This window comes from Schistocerca nitens, chromosome 6 (genome assembly GCF_023898315.1).
Source record: "Schistocerca nitens isolate TAMUIC-IGC-003100 chromosome 6, iqSchNite1.1, whole genome shotgun sequence".
Lineage (NCBI taxonomy): Eukaryota > Metazoa > Arthropoda > Insecta > Orthoptera > Acrididae > Schistocerca > Schistocerca nitens.
The window spans coordinates 725828633-725851629 of record NC_064619.1 but is presented as its reverse complement, the minus strand read 5'-3'; the positions used below and the strand labels follow the sequence as shown (position 1 = coordinate 725851629).

Below are 22997 nucleotides of genomic sequence, written 5' to 3'. Positions count from 1 at the left end.
TCCATGTCCGAGGCAGGATTCGAACCTGCGACCGTAGCGGTCTTGCGGTTCCGGATCTTCGTCCGAAGTATCACTGCAATCTTCATCACGACTATTATTCAGAATTTTCACGATTTCCTGGTCCGATAAATTACGTTCCGATATTGCCGTCACGTCTCCCTACCTGCCTAGAGTATATGAATGCCCGTAAATGTTCGACATTCTATCGGCTGGGCACACAAGTGCGCCATTAGCCATCTGGGCATTCTACCTCCTAGGAATACAGGTTTGCCCCTAGCCGTGAAAGGATTAAGCAGATGTTTCACCGGGTGAGTGATATGGGGTGTTGTCCCATACTGCTTGACAACAGTGGTTTCCATACAGTTGCGGAGATCTGGATAACGTGCAGATGACACACTACACGTTACAGGCCCTCCTGGTGCGTTCTATTCAAAGAAGAACCGACCGAGCATAAAGGTGCTTGTGAGTCCACTCCACACAGTCACATACGGCGCATGCAATGGCTGTTTGAGCATATGGCGTGCTTTAACAATAGCTGAGGTTCGGCAGTTCTGTGTATTCACTGCACCCTGTAGTGTAAAATGTGCCACGTCTCTCCGTGGAATATTTGTACAGTCACATCCATATCCACATCAGAAATCGAAGAGAAAATTCACAATGTTGCTGCGGATCATGATGTTTCATTTGCTGTACCGTCTGGATCTCGTACAGGTACCAGACTAAAACAGACTGCGAGACTCTGCATACTGTTGAGCATAGCGAGGACATTTCTCGTGGTACTTCACGAGCACTAGCAGTAATAAGGGCAGGTCCTGCACGGTCAGTTACAGTTACAGCAACCCCGTCTGTAAATGTCACTGGAACAAGACATCTTCCTCTTCCACCTGCCACACCAGTCTCACCCCTGTTTTCTAATTTTATTACCATCTTCTTCAAACCACTTAACGACACCTGGCCTCTCCTCAGAGCTTTCACCCGGCGATACTCTCTCAAAGTAGCACTGTAATTGTTACCGTTCACATACAACACTTCCACTAACAACGCAGGGTCTCTCTTCTCTATATTCATATTGTTCACGCACGTTGTGGCTTGTGAATTGACAGCGCGGATTTCATACCGTCGCACAAACAGTGGCCAAAATTGGAATTAATTTTTAAGAACGTAAATCGGTTCCGGATCAACACATTATCGCACCACCAAGTTTTCCTGCAATACGACAGTTACAGCCTTCACTGGACGACCGTGAATCGCTGCACTACATTTATAACCACCCGGTATCACGAGCCGAACGAATTTCTTATACATCTTCTACAAGATTATTAAGGAATCGGGTACACCCTTTTGCGCGCCGTTCAGGTCGTTAATCTCTTTTGTTAACGACGCTGCCACATTATAAATTTCAACTTTCATGGGCATAACTTCTTGCTTTGCAGAGGAAACACCAACTTGACTGAGAACGGCTGACGTAGTTCCAACTAACGTTTTCATGTTACTGAATAATTCCGCTGATGGATCTTTCCATTTAGTTCTCTGTGTAGCTTGTCCAACATCCACAGCGGCTGTCCGAACATTGCCTTGTTCGGCAATACCGATGTTGATTTGTCTAGTTTTTTTTTTTTTCAATAACAACCAAATATTCTCAAAAATTGAAAAATTTAACTAAGTGAGCACTAGAACTGTAATGATTAATTATAATATTCAGATCCACTTGTTTTAAATGAGATAGCTACGCTAAAACACATTAATAATTAATAAACAATGTGGAGCGCTTAATGTCTTAGGTCATGTGGTGCATTAGTTTCAAAAAATCTGCTCTTACTATTCTAAAAAGTATGTACACTATAATGAATTTTGATAGATTAGATTAATTTTTACTCATTACAAGTCTACCAAATCGCGGTAGCAACTGCGATGAATTTATACCAACTTTTTGCTGCCTCCACCTACGAAGTCCTTAATCTCTACAAAAAATCTCTTTTCCTTGTACATTTACTACACTCCAGTGGTAATACTAGGCATCAGCGCTCATACAAGTACTTGTAACAGAAAGATTGCGAATATGTAATACACATCCATACAGTCACTAAATTTCATTTAATTAGCTACTACTTATAAAATTTGCCTCGTAATGTCTGTTCTGATCGAACTGCCTCTTTCGATCAAAACTATGTTAGAATTAGTTTAAAGAAAATATGATGATATTATATGGAACTGAATATTATAATGTAAGCGCTGATTCTCGACACATTATCTGCTTGTGGAATGTACGCAGTAGCACTATGCGTACCGATCGCATAGTGACCAATAATGTTATAAAGTGTGCTATCCTAGTAACATTATCATTTCTTCAGCAGTTTACTTCCTTTTTACTTTACTAGAAAATACTCCACGTTCCATTTTTCTTGAACATTTCGATGTTCACCAGCAATTTGCCATTCGTTAATTACTACCAATTTGCTTTGACAGAGACATGGTGAATACAAAGCGCTGAAATAAAATTAGTAATTGTTACCTGAAGTAAGAAATAGAACAGTTTAATAAAATTAACAGTAATCTGCAGCGCACCACATAACTGTATGTTTTGAACGGCGAAAACGAGACAATTCAAGGCGAATCGAACAAGTCAAATAAAACCAACTTCTCTTATGTTTCTTGGCAGCTGCCTTCACTCTTGGCAACGATAATAGACAGTGATTTTAAGGAAAGCCGCCATATGCTTTTCTGGGCCATGAATACGAATGCAAGGAGGAAAGAAAGGTGTAGATTTGCCTACTCATCAGTAAGTGAAACCTCAAAGTTTTGCTTAAGGTCTGTTCGTACAAGAAATAAAAAACACTGGTATGGTGCGAGTAGCACTCGCTCACTGAGGGTTTCGTACAAACTTAATTACGCATATAGACAACTTATCGATTCCGGGACTCGACAGTTTCGACCATGTATGCCTGTTTCGACATTGAACTGGCGACATATCGGTCCCAAGGATTACAAGATTTTCGAGAACGTTTTAAATTCAATAATGTAAATGTGACATGAAGTCGTGCAGGAGGATGGTGATCTTTACTAAAATAATTGGTAGTTCTGCGTTCAGGCTGAGCGGGTCGCAATGGTACATCTACATATATACTCCGCTAGCCACCAAGCGGTGTGCGGCGGAGGGCACAATTCGCGCCAAAATCATATTCCCCCTCCCCCACCACCACCACCCTGTGTTCCACTCGCGGATAGCGAGAGGGAAAAACGACTTCTGAACAATCTATTTCCCTTATCTTTGAATGGTGATCATTGCGCGATTTGAAAGTTGGTGGTAATAATATATGCTCTACATCCTCGGAATTTAGTGAGCAGCCTCTTCCGTTTAGCGCGTCGTCTGTCTGCAAGTATGTCCCACTTCAAACTTTCTGTGAGATTTGTAACGCTCTCTCGATGGTTAAATGTACCAGTCACGAATTTTTCTTTGGACCTTCTCAATCTCTTGAATCAAACCCAAGTGGTAATGGTCCCATACAGATGAACAATACTGTAATACCTGACGAACTAACGTATTGTAAGCAATTTCCTTTGTTGAAAGACTGTTTCGCTTCAAGATTCTACCAATAAACCGCAATGTAGAGTTCGCCTTGCCCGTTACTTGTGGCCGGCCCGTGTGGCCGTGCGGTTCTAGGCGCTTCAGTCTGGAACCGCGTGACCGCTACGGTCGCGGGTTCGAATCCTGTCTCTGGCATGGATGTGTGTGATGTCCTTAGGTTAGTTAGGTTTAAGTAGCTCTAAGTTCTAGGGGACTGATGACCACAGATGTTAAGTCCCATAGTGCTCAGAGCCGTTACTTGTGTGATATGATCATTCCATTTGAGATCATTTCGAATAGTCACACGACGATACTTGACGGATGTTACCGCTTCGAAAGACTGGGCATTTATGTTGTACTCGTTCATTAACGGGGATTTTCGTCTTGTCATACGCACTAAGCCACACCTACTAATATTGAGAGATATCAGCCAGTCATTACACCACGCATTTATTTTCTGCAAATTCTCACTAATTCGTCTACAACTTTCATGTGGTACTACTTTCCTGTAGACTACAGCACCATCGGCAAACAGTCTAATGCATCTGTCAATACCATCAACCAGATCGTTTACGTAAATCGTAAAAAGCAGCGAACCTATTACGCTGCCCTGGGGCACACATGAAAGTATGCTCGTTTCTGTTGAAGTCACCCCATTCAGGACGACATACTGCTCCCAGCCTGTAGAAAACTTTCTATCTAACCGCATATGTCATCGGATAGACCGTAAGCGCGCTTTTTGGAGGAAGCGACAGTGCGGAACTGAGTCGAACGCCTTTCGAAAGTCGAGAAATATGGCATCAACGTGGGAGCCGGTATTAGAGCCTGTTGTATATCATGTACAAAGAGGGCCAGCTGTGTCTCGCATGACCACTGTTTCCTAAAACCGTGCTGCTTTCTGCAGATGAGCTTCTCAGAGTCCAGAAAGGTCGTTATATCTGAACACAAAATATGTTCCATGATTCTATAACAAATCTATGTTAGTGAAATTGGCCGGTAGTTGTGTGCATCCGATTTTCTACCATTTTTATAAATTGCTATGGCCTGGGTCTTGCCGGCCGCGGTGGCCAACCGGTTCTAGGCGCTTCAGTCCGGAACCACGCGACTACTACGGTCGCAGGTTCGAATCCTGCTTCGGGCATGGATGTGTGTGATGTCCTTAGGTTAGTTAGGTTTAAGTAGTTCTAAGTTCTAGGGGACTGATGACCTCACATGTTACGTCCCATAGTGCTCAGAGCCATTTGAACCAACCTGGGCCTTCTTCCAGTCCCGTGGAACTTTCCGCTGTTCCATTGATCTTTGATAGATGATGGATAAGAATGGTGCTATATTTGTAGCATAGTCAACATATAATCTTACGGGGATACCGTTTGGGCCAGATGCCTTCCTGGCGTCTAAGGATCTTAATTGTTTCACAATCCTAGATACACTAAACACTATGTCAGCCATCCCTGCGTTTGTTAGATAATTGAAAGGGGGAATGGTGCTGCAGTCCTCTACCGTAAACGAGTTTTTGAAAGTTAGGTTCAGAATTTCGGCCTTCTGTTTACCATCATTCGTTACATTACACGTAATGTCAGCAAGAGAAGGTATTGAATTATAAGTTGTGTTCATAGATTTTACGTGCGACCAAATTTTTTTGGGGTTATTTTTAGAATCTGCAGATAAAATATAGCTTTCAAATTTGTTAAAATAATCTGTCATTGACCTTTTGACAGCTGCTTGCATTTCGCATAATTTCTGTTTGTCAGCGGGGCAGTGACTACGTTTAAAACGACTGTGCCAAATTCTCTGCTTTCTGAGCAACTTCCTAATATGTTTGTTGTACAGAGGTAGATCCTTTGCGTCCCCTACATTTTTGCGAGGCTCATACTTGTCTAGCAGGTGGTGGAACCTTTGAATTCCGACCAAAGATGCTCAATATCTTTGTGTCCCGCGGTGAATGCTTGGAGCTGACTATGAAGATATTCATTAATGACACTTTTATTTGCTTTCCGAAACAAGAAAACTCTATGCTTTTTTTTTTTTTTTTTACAACTTCCACTGACATAGAAGCCACAACGACGTTATGGTCGCTAATACCTTCTTCTAGATTAACTTCCTCAAAACGATCAGATCTGTTAGTCGCAAAGATATCTAATATGTTCCCATCTCGAGTTGGTTTTCTAACCAATTTCTCAAGGTTTTATGGTGAGAGCGCTCCTAGAATAACTTCACACGGATCTTTGCTTCTGCCCCTGTGATAAACGTGTAATTTTCCCAGTCAATGGATGCCAGATTAAAGTCTCCACCTATAACTAACGGATAATTTGAATATTTATTTCCTATATACTCAAGACTTTCCCTGAAACGTTCTGCGACACTTGTTACGGATGCTGGTGGTCTATAAAAACATCCCAATACAATGGTCAATCCTTGTCGGATTGACAGCTTTATCCTGACTATTTCACAGTCTGACTCAGTGTCGACCCCAACTGCGTTTGAACAACTTTTAACTACAATGAACACACCACCTCCCATAGCATCAGTCCTAGCCTTCCTAAACATTGCCCAATCCGAGTTTCAACGAGCTTTCGGTACCTAATACAATATTGGCATTGCTACTGTTTATTTCAGAGAGTAATTCGGGGATCTTGCTACATACACTTCGACAATATACTAACATGAGATTTAGCATATTTAGATCCTTTCGAATAACCTGTTTAGGCGAACTAACGATTTTTACAGTTGGAACACCCACATGTGTCATGAAGTAATTTTCCAGGCCAACGGTTTGTTTCCCATGGGGAGGAACCTAATCTAAAAAACCTCCATGTGCACGCCACGAGTACTGAGCTACCCATGTAGCTGCTTCCTGTGTGTAGTGCACCCCTGATCTATCGAGAGCGTCCTACAACCTTTCACCCCATAGCGTAGGTCGAGAAATCTACAACCATTTTCGCCGCAGAGTAGACGTAGGTTCCTCCAAACCAGAGGATCTCACACTGGGTACGATGCTGCAGATCGTCAGCTTGGCTTCCACTCCTCTAGAGATGGAGGCCGCCTTCGCCAATTTAGCAAGTCGTCGAAAGGACCCAAGGATTTCCTCAGAACCCCGACGACAGGCATCGTTGTGCAACAATCTGCAGCTGGAGGCACCCCGCACGCTCGATAGCAGCCGGAAGAGCCTCTTCCACATCCCAGACAACGCCCACCTTCAAGCACACCGAGTGAACGTTGGACTTCTTCCCCGCCCTAGCCGCTATGTTCCTGAGGGGCTCCATGACCCGCCCACATTGGAGCTCCCAATAACTAACAAACCCCTACCCCCACGTGCCTGTCCGGACCGTGCTGAAGGAGCGGCCATTACCCCGGCAGAAGGTGCATTCTGATCCGGCTCAACCTCGCCTCCAGCTTCAGATAGCACACTGAATCTATTATCAAAGTGCATGGGGTTTGGCAGGAGCCTGCGTCCTCCATGCAGCCTTCGCCGTGAGGCTCGAGAAGACCTCAACACAGTCCGCCACCCACACTGAGGTGAGAGTGGGCCAGCCGGCTCAGTCGCACCTGAGGTCGGCTCAGTGTCAGAGCTGTGACACCCCCCCCCCCCCGCCCTACACAACAAGTACAGCAGAGGCTGCCCCAGGCACCCCATCCCCCTGCACCTCAAGGTGGCACTCTGGAGGTTTGTTGACTGTGGCTAACAAAGCTTCCAGCTGCGTTTGGACTGTGGCCAACTCCTCCTACATCCGTACACAGCAGGCACAGTCCCTTTCCACCTAGCTAATAACTGATTTACTTTAAGAAACTTAAGGAAACCTACTGCCAGACAAGGTTAACAGCTACACTCTAGTTGGCAGAAAGGACGCTCAACAATGAAAAACAATAAAAATGTGTGGTCCTTATTTTCCTGCTAAAGGCTATCTAGTGAATACTAAGGAATAAGACAGTGACCAATCTCGTGATGGCTGGGTGTTGTGTGATGTCCTTAGGTTAGTTAGCTTTAAGTAGTTCTAAGTTCTAGGGGACTGATGACCATAGCTGTTAAGTCCCATAGTGCTCAGAGAGTGACCAATAGTGAACTGCTAATGGCTATCTAGTGAATAATGTAAACGAATTAAACAGTAACCTACAGTAAGCTACACCTCCTGGTTATCCCTCGCATTAATAATGTATACAAGCATTTACGTACACGCGAAAGTAACCTAATAAAAGTATAAAAACTGTTACCTTAAATGTACCGAGTCTAAAAACAAACGTAAATACTGAGTATTGTACACTGAGAAATTCAGGTACAAAACAAAACCTTTAGCTAACAATAAGAGTTCAGAATGTAAAGCACAAATATGGATTCTACTTTAGAGGAACTGATAGGCGTACAGTACACTAAAGCCCACAACAAGCAAAGAAGTTAAGCAGACGGCGAGGAGAGTTTGAGCTTTCTGCTAACTAAACTGTATGTAAGAAGGGCTTAGAAGTTGTATTGTAACACTCGTTTACTCAGATATTATAGTGTAACACTAATTTACCAAGTATTTTACGTTTGCTTAACTGTTAACGATCGCACGTTGCGCTAGTCACGTGTATACAAATGAGGTTGGTTGGTTGGTTGGTTGGTTTTGGGGAAGGAGACCAGACAGCGTGGTCATCGGTCTCATCGGATTAGGGAAGGATGGGGAAGGAAGTCGGCCGTGCCCTTTCAGACGAACAATCCCGGCATTTGCCTGGAGTGATTTAGGGAAATCACAAATGAGGTTAGAATTCACTGTCAGTATCACTTTTCCTAATGAAACGTGTAAAACTGCTACTTTCAATTTATCGAGTCCAAATGACACTAACAAACGTAAATACTGAGTATTGTGCACTGACATAATTGATAATCCCGCGTATTTTGTAGTGGACTGTAAAGGCAGCCAGTCCACAGTGAAGTAGCCGAAAGGGCACGCGTCAACTCACGCCGTCTGGCGATAAGTCTGGAACAGGATTCGTAATGAATGTGATAAAGAAAAGAACGTAGCTACTAGAACACTTAACTTTTATCTATCCTTTGGTATACAGCATTCTGGATGATACAAGTGAGACTCTATCTTGAGGTACATGCAACGTTACAAATGGTTAATGGCGCCTTGCTAGGTCGTAGCCATTAACTTAGTTGAAGGCTATTCTAACTGTCTCTCGGCAAATGAGAGAAAGGCTTCGTCAGTGTAGTCGCTAGCAACGTCGTCGTACAACTGGGGCGAGTGCTAGTACGTCTCTCGAGACCTGCCTTGTGGTGGTGCTCGGTCTGCGATCCTGACAGTGGCGACACGCGGGTCCGACATGTACTAATGGACCGCGGCCGATTTAAGCTACCACCTAGCAAGTGTGGTGTCTGGCGGTGACACCACATATTTAACGTCAGTTAAGAATGTAAACAAACGTTTGCGTACTCGCAAACTGTCCTAAACAGAAACTTCGCTTATCATATTCAGACGCCATAAAAAACTACAACCTTCAATTTATCACGTATATCTGACCCTAATGCACCTAAACACAATAGAATATACAGCAAAAACGATTAATTACTAGCCAAATTACTTATCTCGTAACACAGGGAGCAAAAAGGGCTCGTAGCCGACGTCAGGGCTGCCAGCCTCAAACGAACTAGTCTGCCAATATTAGTTTGACATACAGCTTGGAACGCCATATCTACGTGCAGTATTCGCTCCTGGATACCTGGTGATGGAGATATTCCGCAACCTATCATGTGCGGAATAAGGTCATGCCTCAACTGACGTTTCTCTTTAATCTTTGCGACCCAGCTTGCCTGAATGCAAAGATAGTGACTGTTTCCTGAATGAGATTTCCACTCTGCAGCGGAGTGTGCGCTGATATGAAACTTACTGGCAGGTTAAAACCTTGTGCCGGACCGAGACTCGAACTCGGTTTTAATCTGCGAAGAAGTTTCAGTGACTGTTTTAATTTCAAATTTGACGCCGGGTAATAAAGACATAAGAAAAATTTTGGTGTGATATAACTACTAATAAAAATTTTCGGAAGCTTTCGTTTACTTCTACTGTGAAATCTTGCTTCTTACCAAATTTCATGATTCCAGGCGAAACGGAAGTACCTTATAGGTTTTAATGAGTAAGTTTTGAACTATCGAAGTACGTAGATGCTTACATTTGTTACACCGCCGAATTCCTATAGACCTTTGTATGTGACAAAACTTTCAACTTGATACGTCTACCCATTCCTGAGAAGAAGAGTTTTTAACATTTGGACAGACAGACAAAATAATCGTATAACATGTGAATTAGAGGTAGGCAGGGCAGAAAAGATAGGAAAGGGACTATTGATGTCACCTGCATTGGGACTTTATGCGAAATCAGCGGTGACGAGTGAAAAATGTTTGTCGGGCTAGGGTTCGAACCTAGGCTCTCATAATTCCTAATCAGCTGCATTAACCACTGCGCCACCCGGACACAGCGTTTATCGCCGCTGAGCGGACTGTCTGGGCACGCACCTCGCCCGACCAACATCCCCACGCAAAGTCACTTTTCCTCAGTCCGTGTCCCCGTTCCCCATGCCCGCTACTTTGAGATACCCGCAAGTAGGGCGGAATTGTCCATCCGAACTGAAGGTGGTGGATTCATTGGCCATCGAAGCGAATCAGATATATGACTGCGTAGTGTCTGTTCTTTCAGACATGTCCGAAAGAACAGACACCACGCAGTCATATAACTGATTAACCTTAATGGGCACTAAATCCACCGCCTTCAGTTCGGATGCACAATTACGTCCGCCCTCCTGCGGCAAAGTAGCGGTTGTTACCGGTTTAGACACGGAAACCGAAAGAAACCTTCGCTTTAGAATGAACAAAGAAGTAACTGGTCATATTGCGTCGAAGAGCAACTGTATTTGTAACGAGCGGCGAAATTTGCACCCACGCTCTGTACATTTTGAGAGCTTTGAGTATCAGCTGTGACTTTCTAGCAAGGCTTCCTTGGTTCTGCTTACAGAAGACCAGCAATGAGCGATCGCTACAGCTTCATCCCTGCGACGCGGGAGCAGATGGAGACCATCAGGAAGAGTCTGGGGACAGACGAAGAGGACATCAAGAGGACCATAGCGTCTGTTCGAGACTGGCTCAGGATGCAGCCGCATCTGCCCGACCAGATGGGTCAGTCAGCTTTGCGACTATCCTAGTTTACTATTCTAAAATCGGCATACCATAATTTTGACTGTAGAGTTGATTCCCTAAAGTATTATTTCGCTCTTCAATTTTGAACAAATCGTTTCCTTACATTGCTGTTGCAGTGGTGAATTAATCAAACTAATTTTAGTGCTGCTAGTGTGTTTAAATCCTATAGTGTGAGACTGCTACAAACTATATTTTTTGTGATTTTCAAAATTTAAGTGGAGTGTAATGACCAGTTATAGAGAGACGGAATTTTCAGGCAGATCCCAGGCGATCAGGGAGACCCCAATGGGAATATTTTGGGGGGAGATTTCCAGTTGTACAATTTACCTTTCAAACAAGGGAAACACCAGGAAAATTTTTTGACAGGCTCGAATGCTTCCCTCGCAGGCTGGATTTCCATAAACCGAGCACAGCTGAATGTCGGAATCGTTTGCGGCACTAGCACTATGTACTTATATGAGTTGCTTGGTTGATCCTGAACGTCAGGAGTTTCTCCGTGACATCAAGCAGTTGTAAATTAAAGTAACGAAGAGCTCTTCGTGGGAACAGCAGTGAACAGAGACGAGTAATTAAGAGCTGAAACAGCAGCTCCTGCAGTAAAATAGGTCCCTGAGGCAGTAGGCACAGCAAGTACGAGTAGAGTCCAAAATGACGGGAAGAACGAATGTTGCATAGTTTTTTGAAACAGATGTGGACAGCATCCGTCTCACATAATCACGGTTTCGAGTGGCAGGCAGGCCTCGTAGGCGAACGGAATAGCCTGTATGACAGGCGCGGCTTCGCAGGACCCTCCAGAACACTCTTGTTGACGTCGAAGGCAGTGTGCTTGGGTAAGCTCTCAGAAGGTCAGCGTGGTGCGGAGATGAACAATAGCATACCACTTCCTCCAAGGAAGGCAGGTGGTGTCCATAATTGCCTATGGATAACACTGCAGTAGTTAGTGCACATTCCGAATACTACGATAGCTAGACAGTTTGCCAGTCACCATCATTTGAGCTCAGCAAGCTGTAGGTAGCAGTCTCCAGGTCTTCTCATCAATAGTTGCAAAGTTGGAAGCTCACAGTGACCAGGTGTGTTCACCAGCACTCTCGGAGGCAGAAGTCATCTCGTTGAACAATTGCCAACGCATCAGTGGTTCGGGCTACTAGCTGGTGCATAGCAATTTAAAGACTGCCACAATGGCTCAGAAGCTTGAGTTTTTCGTACTACTACTTTGAGACAGTGACATTATGTTGGGCCAGTAACGAACGAGTTTGGCCTACATTTCCGAATGGTTGTCGGAGCTGCAAGTTGTAGCTTTCCCGCCAGATCAGCAGGCTGGTAGATGTTCTTGTGAAGCTTCTACTATTTCTTTCGTACTCACGCTATGCCGTTACAAAAATGTGATTGCTTCTCCATTACGTCTACAGCCATACTCAGCAATCCGTTTTACGGCGCGTGGTGGAGGGTACCACATACCGCTACTATCCATTTCCTTTCTCGTTCCACTAGCTAACAGAACGAGGGAAAGCGAGTGTTCATGTGCTTCTATATGAACCATAATTTCTCTATCTTATGTACTTGGTCCTTACGTGCAATGTACGTTGGATGCAACAGAATCGGTCTGCAGTGAGCTTCAAATGCCGGTTCTCTGTATTTTCTCGGTATTATTCCTTGAGAAGAATGTCGCCTTCCCTCCAGGGATTCCCATTTGTTTGCAAAGGATCTCCGTAACACTTGCTCGTTGTTTGAACCTATCAGCAACAAATCTAGAAGCTTGCATCTGAATTGCTTTAATGTCTTCCTTCAATCCGACCTGGTACGAATCCCAAACACTCGAGCAGCAGTGAAGAATAGGTAGCATTAGCGCCCTATATGCGGCCTCCTTTATAGATGAGTCACACTTTCCTAGAACTCTCCCAATAAACCAAAGTTGACCACTCACCTTTCCTACCATAATCCTCGCATACTCCTTCCATTTAATACCTCTTTGCAACGTTTCGTTCAGATATCTAATCGATGTCACTGTGTTAAAGGGGACACTACTACTGCTGTACCCGAACATTACGGGTCTGTTTCTCCTACTCACCTGTTTCTTCTACTCACCCACATTAATTACATTTTTTTTTCTTTTTTACTTTTAGAGCTAGCTGCCACTCATCATACCAACTCACTGCTGAGGTCATGTTGCCAAGTTTACGATTCAAAGTACGGCAATCTCTTCCAAGTGTTTCCCACAATGTCAGCTTCCTGCTTGTTTGTCTTCTTGATGGCGACAAAGGGCGTGGGCCAGTCTTACCTTGCCCATTGCTCACTGGAGGAGAATTTGAGGCGATTTTACATTTATCTATAATACATTCTGCCCTGTACGGCGAGTTATGGAAGTGATATGTGGAACCACTGTATAACTAGAGTAAAATAAACTATTTGAAGTATGGTGCTGTCAAAGAATATTATACACCAAGAGAGGTAGTGAAATATGAACTTAATAAATATTGAACGGAATAAGAGTCTTATTCACAAAATTTATTTGGCGTCAGAAATAAAAGTGACAGGGAGAGAGCCCCTTACTATTGAAAGTTGTTGTTATGCTTTAGCTTGCTTACTCGAGGCACCTGCACAACCTCGTCATAAGTTGAATACAATGAGGCGACAAAAGTTATAAGATTGCGATGTGCACGTATACAGATGGGATAGTATCGCGTACACAGGATATAAAACGGAAGTGTATTGAAGCTATAAGGTGAAGCTGTAAGGTGATCCCTGTGGAAAGCTTTCCACGTGATTATTGCCACACGACTGCAGTTAACAGATTTGAACGCAAAACCGTAGTTGGAGCTAGACGCATCGGACTTCGAAAATCGTTAAGGAATTCTGTATTCCGATATCCACAGTGTCAAGAGCGTGTCGAGAATACCAGATTTCAGGCATTACCTCTCACGTGGACAACACATTGGCGGACGGCCTTTACTTAACGACCGCGAGCAGAGGCGTTTGCGTAGAGTTGTCAGTACTAACAGACAACCAACACTGCGTGAAATAATTGGAGAAATCAATAAGGAACGTACGACTGGCGTATCCGTTAGGACAGTGCGGTGAAATTTGTCGTCAATGGGCCGTGGCAGCGAACTGCCAACGCGAATGACTTCGCTCACTGCACGACATCGCCTGCAGCACCTCTCCTGCGCTGGTGACCATATCGAATGGGCCCTACACGACCGGAAAACCGTGGCGTCATCCGATGAGTCCGGGTATCAGTTAATTGATGGTGGGATTCGAGTGTGGCAGAGACCACGAGAAGTCATGGACTCACGTTGTGAATGAGGCAGTGCGCAAGCTGGTGGTTAATGATATGACTGTGTGTTCATGGAATCGTCTGGTCTATCTCAACCGATCATTAAAAGGCTATGTTCGGCTATTAGGAGACCAATTAGAACCATTCCTGGACTTCATGACCCCAAACAATGATGGAATTTATACGGATGACAACCCTGATGTCAGTGGGCCACAACGGTTCGCGATTGATTTGAGGAACATTCTGGAGAACTATAGTGAATGATGTGGCCATCCATGAAACATGTATGGGACACAATCGAGAAGTCTGGTCCTGCACAGGATCCTGCACCGCCAACACTTTTGCAATTATTGACGGCTATAAAGGCACCATGGCTCAGTATTTCTGCAGGGGACTTGCAACGACTTGTTGAGTCCATGTCACGTCGAGTTGCTTCACAACGCCTGGCAAAAGGAGCTCCAACGCCATTTTCCGATGTATCACATGACTTTCTTCACCTCAGTGTACATTTGTCCAAAATTTACGGCCAGATGATCATTAGCAACGACCTGCAGTAATTTGTTTGTAGAAGCTTTATAACACAAAATTGTATGATCACTGATCACTTGCCCTGATCTGTCTTGATCTCTGGCCTAGTCCCGAATTTAGTGAACGGTAACTATGATAAGGGGCAACGGCATTGCCGCAGTGAATACACCGGTTCCCGTGGGATCACCGAAGTATAGCGCTGTTGGACGTGGCCGCCACTTGGATGGGTGACCATCCAGCCGCCATGCGCCGTTGCCATTTTTCGGGGTGCACTCAGCCTCGTGATGCCAATTGAGGAGCTACTCGACCGAATAGTAGCGGCTTCGGTCAAGAATACCATCATAACGACTGGGAGAGCGGTGTGCTGACCACACGCCCCTCCTATCTGCATCCTCCTCTGAGGATGACACAGCGGTCGGATGGTCCCGGCAAGCCACTCGTGGCCTGAAGACGGAGTGCTTTAACTATGATAACGTGTAGAAAGTGCAGTCTGGATTTTCTTGCTGGTGACCGTAGTTGAGTCCTGATGCTGTCTTGCGTTACTGTTGATACTGTCTTGATACTGGCCGTGCGTCAGCATTTCTCCGCGTTTAATGGGTGGATGTGCAATTGGGAACTGCTTGTATGATGTAAGGTGGAAGGCGGAAGCAGTGTACCTTCTGTTGCATGCCAGCCTTAAGTCAGTTGCTCCTGAGTACTAGCCAGCTAGTCACTCTTCCATGTGCAACTACGATCCGTAGCTTCTGGAGGGTACAGCAGTAACTGAGGACAGAAGACTATGTAAGACGCTCATCAAGAGATGACACAGGTTAGTGGAGCATTCATTACGGCATCCAGAAACAGTTAACTGTCGCTAGAAGGAGAAGGTCACAATTAGTAGAGGCTGACCAGGTCTAGAGAGGAAGCTGGGTGAAGCAATGACACAGATGTGTAAAAAATAGCACACGATGGGGAAAGATGGAGGACAGCATCGTACCAGGTGAAAGTTTGAAAATTTAAATAAAAACCTACCTTCCAGTTATAGCTGTTACAATTATTATTATGTGATTAGTGAGGAATTTTGCGTAATAACCCACGTCTACATTTGTTACAGAAGATGCATTCATCGAAAGGATGTACATAAACTGCAAGTGTAGCATAGAGAGGGTTAAGAAAGGCGTGGACAACTTCTTCTCTATGAGGACCAGGTATCCAGAGATGACGATGAACCGTGACCCTATGGGACCCGACGTTGTGACCATTATGGAGCACCTGTAAGTACCGATGAAATCGATCCACAAGTTTTATGCCCTCTTTTCAAATACTGAACATTCTTTTGCAGTCAAGTAACTAACGGTATAAATTCAAGTGCGATGAATAAAACTGGAAATGTGTAAGGGAATATTGTAGATTATCGTCCTGTTTTGCTTGTACTTATAAAAACAAAAGTTAGTTTTTCCTTTCAAAAGAATTCAGCAAAATTTAAATCTGTACCGACCTCCTCACGGAGATTAAATTCCGAAGCCAATATGCCACGACTCAGAGACACGCAACTAATGTTTAACTTTTAAAGCTGCCGAATAATGACACACTATATTTCATAAGTAAAACTAATTTTTCTATAATTTTGGAAAGAATTTTAGGAGAACGGTTCGACAAAATAACAAGTGTCGAATTTGATCAGTTAGTGCAAGATAACATTGGCGAAAATTACTGACGTGCCCTCTGGATAAATGTTCTTACGGTTATGACTGACACGTCAAGTGCTCAGCATTTTGGCATTGATCACTGATACTAGTAATTCCTAACAGACGAAACAGAACGTTGAATTTCATCTGTACTTATGATGTCACTGGCCCTCGTTATAAGACATTTCGTGTGTTGCAAAGTCTTCAGATTCCCCTTAGGATTAAATGGTGGAATCAATTGAATGAGTTTGGGATACCAGTACAATATTTAACTCATTTACTAATAACATGAATACGTGAGATCATACAGACAAAGATTTGGCTTGATCAGATCAGCTGGCTACAACCATCAGATTCACAAACTGAAGGTCTCCATCATTAAATATTAATAAAGCCACAAATTATGAAAAAAGGTTTACATTAAATAAAATTTAAATCAGTTTTAAATAAAATTTAAATCAATTTTAACATCATATAGTCATAAACAGAACACTTTCGAAGTGAAATTTTAACAACAGAAACAAATTACTTTCGGAAGGCTCAGATTGATTAAAATTTAAATTAATTTTTACATCGTAATTACAACAGTCTAAGAAAATGAGCCACCACAAGGAAACTTGAGAGATACATTCAGTCTAAAAGATCAAATTCTACCATAAATACTTTAACAATTAAGAACACTAATTTTCCTTTTCAAGGAAAACGGATGTTAGTCGTTTGGAAACTGCCATAAACATACACCTTGCCGTACGATCCTAAGTCACATCGCCACATAGAAGGTACAAGAAAACACCACAGAAACTAACCTGAAACATTTACGTAAAGAAACAGAAAGCAACTACCTATTATTCTATCGACGACACAAGCTAACCATGGTAGACACGACCAGTACAAAACATCGTTAAAACGTCTAGCAAACCGATTGCTCAACTGTTAACATAAAGTCGGTAGAAAACGTGTATCCTACGCAGCAAACACAATACATTGTGGGCAGCCACTTCACACCATCAGTTATTAACCCCTTCTAGGGACGTACCATCAGTGAGTCGTTTTCAGAAAATGTGATTTTAGTAAATACCAGATTACGGAACGGTACCTGTTAGTGTATAATGCTGCATGGCACAGCCAGCTATATACACGTATCGGACATAGTACAAATCCGTATGTCAGATACCCAAGGAAACCCAACATATTCCAACCAGTATCCGTAAGCCAAAGGTTCCAGCGACTCAAGTCTGTTCACCTCAGTCAGTCCACAATAAATGCCGTCTGTGCTGGCGATCTCACACAGGCACGCCCCCTCTCGACTTGCGCCAGACTTCTACTGGTGACCCACCAGCACCGTCAACACTCGTGGCGTCTCTCACAGGCCACTCTGTCACGCTCTGCACCGACAGATAAACGCCTCTTCCGCCAGACATTCACGCCACTCTAGCTAGCGGGAAACCACAGAAAGTGGTGCCAACCTAGGAAAGCTATGCAAAATGGTGCGACAATTGTCACACCTCGTAGATCGGTTGTTTTAACTTTCTCTGCAGATAAAAGTCCGTACGTGTTAAGGCATATGGGAATAAGAAAAGGCTCTATAATTAAAAAGTCTTTGGGTAAGGAATCAGCTAATCTTATAAGCTGATTAAGACGCTTGCAAATGTTCAGAAAATACACCTGTGTAGCAGATGGTAGCTTTAATCAGCTTAATGAGTGCCAGTTTGATTTTAGTAAATGGAGAAATATTCATTAAGAATTCAAGAATGCCTTAGAAACAACAAAACAAACGCGATTTCATTATTACGTGAGATCCCTGGAGTACCCGACAATTTATGGTTATTTTTGCAGATTCAAAGAGTACAGCAATCCCAATGTGTATACTATTATAAAGACAGAGTTGTCGAATGGTCAGCTGAAATACTGAAAGTAATCAAAAGAACTAATAGGAAGTGCCCACAGGCCGAAATTAGATTTTAGGATCTCTTGTGCCTACTGGAAGAAGCTAACCAAGTCGATTGGGTGGTAAACATATGCAGACGAAATCTTTGGATGTGGTGCCAAGGAACTCAAGAGCTTAAATGGGGGAATCGTAGAGGGGGTGTCTTCCAGATGCAGTGGTGGTGTGTAGATAACAAATTGAACATAAAGCAGCAGAAGAATACACATTTACTCTTAAAAGGTCAATTTTTATTATGCTGTAAAACTATTGTTAAATAATGAAGTATCTTTATCTCCAATGAGCAGTACTTTGGTGTCCAGTTGAATGGAATGCGTAAATTATCACAATTTAGTCATAGAATATCACATAAAGCAGGCAAGATTACCTCCACACAAATAGAAGCCACCGCTGTAAATGGTGAGGACATCCCACGATGCCATTATCTTCACAATCATAAACTCCGCAGCAAGTGTCTTGGCACGGACACTTCTGTTCCCACAACAGGCAAATCCTGCGACGTGCACAAAAGGGTGTGCTCCTCAAACTGACAGGAGCCTTCGCCATCACATCAAAAAAAATTTTGTTGGTGATCCTCTAGATCTGTCGAGTGGACATTACATCGAAATATCGTATGATCTCTTACTGGTTACGTAAGAAGATTTGGCAAAAGCCCAACAAACGATAAAAAACAAACAACAAATAAGATGAAGGGAAGTTTTATTTTATCTTATATAAGATGAAAGTTTGTATTCGCTAATGTGAACGAGCATAACTTAACTGGGGCTCATCACAACTGCAGTCTTCGTTTCATTCCTTAAGGAATTTGTATTAAATCATACTTACACTTTGGGTGCGGATGTTCTTCTAAATACGAGCAGAAAAAGCTATTATAATTCAGATAATTATTAAAAACATAGTCAAATTTGTCGAATTGAGTACTCATCATGTGTACACATAGAAAATCAACTATTACTAAAGGAAAAGGTACTTTGTAATAAAACTATGGTGGTATACATTTGAAAAGGTCACTGACAGATGGCACTGGTGTAAATGCAAAAAACTACATTATTCCTTCCTTCCAATTTCCAGGCTTTTATATTTTAAGAGCATGGAAAAAATTTTTCGTTATGCATTGTGCCCAACACCCAGTGTCTTTTAATTCAACAGAAGCACACTCATATGATCACAGAACTATGGAAATTTCACTTGATCTCCAGTCCATACAGAACGAGAACAGCGTACTCAGAACCACGTTAATAACAATACCACAAAGAAATACGGCCCCAGACAAGACTGTACCACAAAGAAATTAACCGAATAGGACGGAAATTGGTGAATGTGACCTGCATGTACACACAAACAATTTTTTGCAGTTTCAGAGAAACTGGATGATTTGTTGAAGAGTAAGAGCTTCGCAAACTGAGCAAGTCATTACAGCACTGGTGCACCTCTGACCCTTAAGGGAGCAGTTATTCGGCTTAGCACTGATTGATAGAGTTGTTGGATGGCCTACTGAAGGATGCCGTGCCAAATTCTGACAAACTGGCGTGTTGGATCGTCAGAACCCCAGGCTGGTTCGAGGACTACATATAATGCTCTTAACATTCTCAGCTGGGTAGAGATCCAGCGGTCTTGCTGGCGAAGATGGAGTTGACCAGCGTGGTAAAAGGCCGCAGAAATTCTCGCCTTGTGCAGGAGAGGATATTCTTGCTGAAATGGAAGTCCAAGGTGGCCTGCCACGAAGAGCACCAAAACGGAGCATAGAATATCGACGACGTACCGTTGCGCTGTAAAGGTCTCGTGGATGACAAGCGAACGTGTCCTGCTATGGAATGCGATGGCACCCCAGCCCGTCACTACTTTATGGAGGGTACCCTCCCACTGCTCTCCAGGGCATCGACAGACACGTATTCACTCGTAGTTGGCACTGTGTTCAGAGCGGGACTTACCACTGTACACAATTCTACTCCAGTCAGTGAGATTCGAGGCCACGGTGGCCATCAAAGACCTGTCTGGAGACCCCTCAGACAGCAGTAGGGTACAAACCCCTACTGTTGCCCGCCGTGCGGCCGGACAACCAGAAGTAAGGTCTGGGGTGCCACTTTATTTCATAGGTGGACCCCTCTGGTTGTCTTCCGTGGAACCCTTACAGCACTGTGGTACGATGACGATATTCTGTGTTCCGTTTTGTTGCCATTCATGACAAGCTATACCGGGCTTAAATTTCAACAAGATAAAGCCCACAGCCACGCGGGATTAGCCGAGGGGTCTAGGGGCGCTGCAGTCATGGAATGTCGGGCAGGTCCCGGCAGAGGTTCGATTCCTCCCTCGGGCATGGGTGTGTGTATTTGTCCTTAGGATAATTTAGATTAAGTAGTGTGTAAGCTTAGGGACTGATGACTTTAGCAGTTAAGTCCCATAAGATTTCACACACATTTGAACATTTTTTTGATAAAGCCCACCCACAGATAGATACAGTTACTACAGCTTGCCTTTGTTCTTGTGAAATCCTACCTCGGCAGGCAATATCGTCGGATCCCTCCCTAAGTAATAACATTTGGGGCATCGTGAGCAGGGCCCTCCAAACAACTCGCGATTTTGACGATCTCACAGCCAATTGTACAGAATTTCGTATAGTATCCCCCAGGAGGGCACCAAAAAACTCTATCAGTCAATTCCAATATGAATAACTGCTTGCATAAGGACCAGAGCTTACTAAATTGCTCAATTTGTCAAAATCTCTCTCGTGAATAGATCATCCCAATTTTCTGAAATTGTAATAATCATTTGCTATCTCTACATGTACATCAAAACTACCGATTTCCTCCCCAGTTGGATAATTCTTTCGTAGTGTATTTTTTTTCTCTTGAAATGTATTTCTCTTCAACTGTCATCCTGAATCATTAAGCTCTATGTTGAATATTATTTTTTTTTTTAGAAAACGCTACAATTGTAAATAGTTCTTTTCCACAGTTTTGAAAAGGCAATTTAGAAATCATGTACTAGATGACAACATAGCACCATTTGACACACAAATATGTAACAAAAAAGTATTATTGTGAAGCGTTTAAGAATGACGTCGTTGGCATCATTGTGATGTCACCGTATAATAACAAAACAAACTGTAGGCCTACAAAGCAATAGTTCCCAGAAACACGAAAACTGACATTCTTTTGAATTAAATGACTTTATATAATCTCATAGTATGTTGTTTATTTGATAAATATAACAACCATGATTATACTTTATATATTCCAGTTTAATGTAACCTACAAACTTTCTTTCTAACAGTAGTGATCGCACATTTTATTCAACAACATATAGTCCACGAACTTTTAACTATGTGCAGCCATGCATTTAAAATGTCAGGTAGTTTCAGAAGCTTTTCATGAGGTATTACCATTTTATGGTCAGCAGTCAGATTATATTTTATAATTCATACAGAAGTAATTTTTCTCATACTCATGTTGACCTTCACAAAGTTGTCAAGCAGAATCAAATACTACCAGTATACTAGACCTATTGCCTACTCTTCACGAAATATTGAAAAAGTATGTGTGACAAACAATGACTCTACTTTCATGTTATTCAACAATTTCAATAAGCAGATTAAATCAATCTGTGGGAGGTTTTTGTGAAAATGTTAACTTCAGTGATGGGTCAAAAAGTCGCAAACTGCCAAATCAGGGTTTCTAGTACATGCTTTGGTACAAATTCACAAAAAAATTCAGATCAAAGATTTTTTTCTTGAGATTCTGTTGGTTTGCACTGAACATAGCAGTGGTAAACTAGGGCACTTATGGTCTCACAGTACCATTTAATTAAATATAAATGACACACCTTTCTGCGACTAGAAAGCAAAATATAACATTTATTACCTTTTATGTTGGGAAACCTCTTACATACGAAACACTGTTTATATTTACGAAATTTTCAATATATCTGAAGTGTATGATGTTTATGCAAACAAAAGGTGGAGATTAGGAAACAATTTCTTATTAGATTATTAAATCTGTGGTATCCTATGCTGTATTACTGCTTTTTTAAATAGCTGAAGATAAATAGATATTAATTTCTGTCATTTTGGGAAACATACATACATTCTGAAAAATAAATTTGGATTTTTACGTAACAGGATGTCAGACTGATAATATTTTGCTGTTTATTATGTCTATAGTCAGCTGATGTTAGCAACCCAATACATCAAGATCCTTACTGCATAATTAATGCTTGAGAGAAACGAAGATATTAGATTTATGCAAGCTGTGTCCACTCCATTACTGATGTCATGCCATTATGAGAGAAAGACTCAGTGGGCGATGGTGTTTGTCAAACACAGAGAATAAACAAATTATGACAAATTATGCGAACTAAAGGTTCTATAAAATGTATGAAAGATCAGTAACGGCATAAAATATATTTCTTGGGTCAAAATGGACGATATGTAACTATAAATGAATTATGAAGATTATATTCAGAGCATTTTTCTATTTCTGGTATATTCATGGAATTAAACGTTTATGGATATTCTATGAAATTTGTATTGAGATGAAGTTTTGTGAATTATTCTGCATTCTTTTAGGTTTATTTAATGATAATAGGGTGACGATGTATTAGGGACTTATTTGTACTCTGTTCTGTAATGTACTGTACTTTTGTTTGTGATGGTATACTATGGAATATAGTATATACATGGTATATATATGGAATATAGAGATTCAAGCACGCATGGAGGTTTTCCGGTAGTCGTTCTTCCCACGAACCATACCTGGTTTATCCCCAGAAACTTATGCCATAGCTTGCAACTGATTGGAAATAACTAAAGTACACCGCTCTAATACATTCCTAGCTACATACCTTGGATATTATTTTTA

General features: G+C 42.4%; 1 protein-coding gene across 1 annotated transcript in view; it reads left to right on the top strand.

The window, feature by feature from the left end:
• LOC126262199 (retinol-binding protein pinta-like) overlaps positions 1-22997 on the top strand; it is a 172077-nt gene that overhangs the window by 89217 nt on the left and 59863 nt on the right. The window contains exons 2-3 of the mRNA XM_049958616.1: positions 10546-10706; positions 15623-15782. Of these exons, the coding sequence (XP_049814573.1) occupies positions 10556-10706; positions 15623-15782 (311 nt within the window). The 5' untranslated portion in view covers positions 10546-10555. The remainder of the gene's footprint in view (positions 1-10545; positions 10707-15622; positions 15783-22997) is intronic.